The 4,567-nt window shown below is 50.2% G+C and overlaps 1 protein-coding gene across 3 annotated transcripts in view; it reads left to right on the top strand.

The window, feature by feature from the left end:
* Positions 1-4,532, top strand: part of PAQR5 (progestin and adipoQ receptor family member 5) — a 26,791-nt gene extending 22,259 nt beyond the window's left edge. For all 3 annotated transcript variants that reach the window (XM_019503918.1, XM_019503917.1, XM_019503919.1), the window contains 3 exons: positions 1,984-2,080; positions 3,291-3,432; positions 4,068-4,532. In XM_019503918.1, the coding sequence (XP_019359463.1) occupies positions 1,984-2,080; positions 3,291-3,432; positions 4,068-4,309 (481 nt within the window). In that variant the 3' untranslated portion in view covers positions 4,310-4,532. The remainder of the gene's footprint in view (positions 1-1,983; positions 2,081-3,290; positions 3,433-4,067) is intronic.
* The last annotated feature ends 35 nt before the right edge of the window (positions 4,533-4,567 follow it).

The following is a 4,567-nucleotide window of genomic DNA, read 5'->3' as shown; positions in this document are numbered from 1 at the left end:
AGCCGAATTGATTCGGGACAGTGATTCGAATCACCGAATCGAATCGCTGCCCCCCATAACCAGCCAAATCTGAAGCGAATACTAGCCGCTTCGCGCAGGCCTAGCAGGCAGGTCCTGCCCTAATGGGTTTACAGTCTTAATAGACCAGAAGGGCAGATGGAGTCAGGGAAGGAGTAGGATGCTCCAGCACAGTGACCCTGGTGAAGGTTTAGTTGGGGGCAATTTGGCTAGATGGGAAGATAAAGGGAGGACAGGGGAGGGGAGAGGTAGGAGGAACAGGTTCGGAGTAAGGAGCAGCTCAGCCCCAGGCAGAAGCCAGGCAAAACCCTCAGGGTGGCTTTGGCAGCTGCTGGTACTCATGGCTGGCTGCTCAGGGCTGTTTTAGCTCCATGGCTGCATGGGCCAGGGAAGGGGTCCTAGTGCCTCCTGTGCACGCATGTGGGTTTTCCTGGGATGTATTTGGGAGCCGTGCTGGTCTGAGACAAAAAAGAAATGCAAATATCTAGAACTCTTGGTTCAGAAATGATACCTCTTATTAGACCAATTGGGTTTTCCTGCACATTTCAAGGTGGGAGAGGAGCTGCTTGGGGGTGTCCTTCTCTGCACCCAGTTTACTCCCTTTCTGCCCAGTGCCATCATAGTTACAAAAGGCTCAAACAGTCTGGGGACAGCTGTGTGGCAGGTGCAGAGATCCCACCTCAGGAACACAGCTGGGTATTCGTATCCCTCCGCTGTTTCCACCACGTGAGGCGGGCCAGTAGGGGGTGCTCCTGCGTTGAGCCACCCACCTCCCTGTGCCCGACCACCTTCCAGGCTCCGAATGCCTCCCTAGGGGCGCCTTATGTCCGGCTGACCCCTCTCCCGGAGCACACTCGCTAGTCTGGGGGTAACGTGCCACCACCACCCCAAGAATGGACTGTCACGTGGCCCTGTGTCCTTGGGGTAACACAGGCCTAAAGTCCCACGGGTACTCAACCCAGTACAGGCACTTGGGGTACTTCCCCAAGTCCGGGGGCAAAAAGGTATAGTCTCCCTTAGTCCACAGACCTAAGGGGTCTCTTAGGCATAATTTAGACCCACCCCTCAATAAGTCTCCCACACCAGTCAAAAAGGAGAACTTTATTGATTACAGGGGGTAGGGTAAACTAGGGTACAGGATAGAGCAATATCTAGAAATCCTAAAGAGCAAACAGTCTGGCTGTGGTAGCCTTTTGATTACGCATCTGTGTTACTTCCAGCTAAATATCTAATCAGATTGAGTAGCTTACTCACAAGCATCTTCCAAAGGCAGGTGAAGTTTCCCTTTGGAGGCAGGCGGTTCCTAGCTCGTGAGTTTGGGGGGAGAGAGCCAGTTTCAGATGTTAAGGCTTCTCTGTCCCCTGCCTGGCTGCTGCGTCACCTCATGGCCGGAGAGGAGAGACCGCCTCCTTCCCCGTCCTAACTTATATAGCCCCTGTGACCTCATTCACCTGGGCCAGCGGAGGTCAGCCCCAGTTGGCTGTCAGCCAACCAATCTGAAATGCATCACCTGTTACCGGGCAGATTCCAGCTCCCCAGGTAGAAACCCCTTACCCAGGTAAGTGATGCAAGTCACGTAAGCAGAGGGAGCAGGTTTCCCCCTCCCTCAGGAATGCAGCCAGCTCCAGTTCCCTAAAGAGACAGGCTGAGGGTGTGGTCCCCTGTGTGCTGGGCCCACCCTAATTGAATGGTCACAGCACAGAGATTCAAATCACAGTGTCACAGGGCAGAGATTTTTGGGGAGAAACCAAGGTGGCTTTCTGTCACAAGCTGTAACTCTGGTGTAACTCCAGCTTTGCCTTCATGGACTTAGCAGCAGCTTTCTGCGTGCCGGCACAGATTACAATGGCTATGAAAAAACCCACGTTCACCTCATGTTCTGCAAGCCACAGTCCCTTAGACAACATGCAAAGGCCGGTCATGTATTTGCTGTGATTGCTCAATCTAAGCTGCTTCTTGCTGCAGGTTCCCAGAGCTGGAGCAGCCCAGGTTCAGCAAAGTCCTTCGCACGCTGGCATTCGCGTATCCATACCTGTTTGACAGCATCCCACTTTTCTACAGGGTATGTTGTGAAGGCTCACTTTCCTAGGACCCACAAGGTACCTCTGCTAGCTGCAGTGAAGTGATCACGGGTGGTTTAATATTAGACTCAGCACTTTTAGGAAAACATGCAGATGCTTTTAAAGAGAAATTAAATGATCAGGAAAGCGACTCAGTTAGTTTTGGTGTGTATCTGTCTTCCCTGCACATTATTTTCTGCATGCAGGGCAAACTTTCCACGCATTGGCAACTTGGCCACATGCCCCAAATTTGCAAATCCAAACTCAAATCTCAAACTTGATTGGGATTTGACCTTATTGAAATCCAGAGTAAGGACATAAGGCACATGACTTCTGGGGAGAGGCTGAGGGAAGCGGGCTGATTTAGTCTGCAGAAGAAGAGACCAAGGGGAATTGAATAGCAGCCTTCACCTCCCTGCTGGGGGGCTGCAAAGAGGATGGAGCTGGGCTGGTCTCATTGGGGGCAGGTGACAGGGCAAGGAGCAATGGGCTCAAGCTGCAGCAAGGGAAGTTGAGGTTAGATACGGAGGGTGCTGAAGCACTGAAACAGGCTACCCAGAGGTGATGGAGTCTCCATCCTTGGAGGTTTTTAAGACCCTGATAGACAAAGCCTTGTCTGGGATGAAGTAGTTGAGGCTGGTCCTGCTTGGAGCAGAGGGTTGGATTAGATGTGACCTCCTGAGCTCCCTCCAACCCTCATTGTCTGTGATTCTATGACACGAGCATCTGGCCCATAATTTGCGTGAAATGGACTTAATTGCCCCTGACTTTGCTGCTGGGGTCTGCTGCAGTGCTCCAGGTCCCAACACGCAGGCATCTGGCCTGAGCATACGGGCATTTGAAGTCATGCTAAGGGGACTACTAGTCAAGGTGACACAGACTCATCACCTTGGTACATAAAGGCTGTGGGTATACATGTCTCATCCTTCAGCAAGGCATGGCTAGAAAGCCCCGGTGCATATAAACACTCAGGGCTTGCTTGTCCAAGCAAGGAGGTTCCATGTGTGGTTGAGGAGCCCTGCCTCTCCCCCAACCATGGGGTAAACCAAAGTCCATGAAAGAGCTTCAGTTGGCAGCAGTAGCATACGGTCAGCTAAGTACTGCACAGTGTAGAGGTGCAGCTGAGACACCAGCCCCCTTTCTACAGGTGGTCCGCAGCTCGCTTTTGCCTTCCCTCGGTGCCCCTGTGTAACTCCCCTTTCGATATTGCAGCTGTACCTGTGTGCAGAAAACAGCTGCGCAGAAGGCGTGATCCCCATCCACATCCAACACATGGTATTCGCCTTCCTCACCTGCTTCATCTTCACTACACATCTGCCGGAGAGACTTGCACCGGGGCACTTTGATTATATCGGTGAGTGATGAAACCTGCAATTCTTGTGTCTTGATTTCCAGCATGTAAAAGCACTGGAGCATGAGCAGCAAGCGTGGGTTATAATATGTAAGGAACACAGAACTGGTTTCATGTTTGAACCTCTGGATACATTGGGCTAGGGCTCAAGTAGTCCTGCCTAAGTGGGCAAGAAACTGTTTGCTGAGACCTGTTGTTTCAGGAAGCTTTGCATGGTGTTTAAGGAAGCTTTGCATGGTGTTTAAGGATCCCGCACAGTCTTTAAGGACCACAAAAAGGGTCCTTTCACATGAAGAAGAACGTACTTCCAGCAAATGGAGCACTAATAGAGCACTGATGGGCAAGAGAAACTGAGCCACCACTATTACTTAACAGCACTTAAAAGGTTTTTTGAGCATTTGCCATCTAAATGATCTCACTTTGCAGTGACTCACGCTGGAATTACAGTCCAAAACAGTTGGTCTGTAGGCATGGTTTGCAGCAGGCTGAGGTTCAGGGAGGACAATTTTTGTACTTTAGTAGCCCAGCAATAAGAAGCAACATAAATGAATGATATGGAGTTGATTCAGGCTTGCTAACTCTGGTGGGGGTGTTCCCGAAGGAACTTTCTCATGAAATATTTCTTGCCTCTGTTGCAGGACACAGCCACCAGGTCTTCCACATATGTGGAATCGCTGGCACGTACTTCCAGATGGAGGCCATCATGATGGACATGGCTTCACGACATGACCGGCTTCGAGCTTCCTTCTCTCTTCCTACCCTCTCTCAGACAGTTGGTTTGATTGGCGTCTGTCTTGTCATTAACTTCATCATCATTGGGGCTTTCTCAAAGGCACTGTATTCAGCTCCAGAGTCCTCCAAGAGAGAAAAAACCACGTAGGCACTTGATTACACTCCTGCAGATGAAAGGGAATCAAGTCATATTAGTACCATGTCATGAAAGGTGGCAAGACATTGGTGAATGTTCTCTGGAAAACCCTTATTTAAGGGTTTTCAGGAATGAGTTGCTTTGTATTACACCGTCTTTGTACACATGACTCCCAAGTTGGGAAGAAATTGGGAGAATGTTTTTAAGTCAAGTTGATATTTGAGCTCAAAAAGGACACAGAATGATTTTTAAAGCTTACTGCAAAAGGGA

This window comes from Gavialis gangeticus, unplaced genomic scaffold (genome assembly GCF_001723915.1).
Source record: "Gavialis gangeticus isolate Ggan-Ray unplaced genomic scaffold, GavGan_comp1, whole genome shotgun sequence".
Taxonomy (NCBI): Eukaryota; Metazoa; Chordata; order Crocodylia; family Gavialidae; genus Gavialis; species Gavialis gangeticus.
The sequence above is the reverse complement of the archived record's forward strand: the minus strand, read 5'-3'. Positions and strand labels throughout refer to the sequence as shown.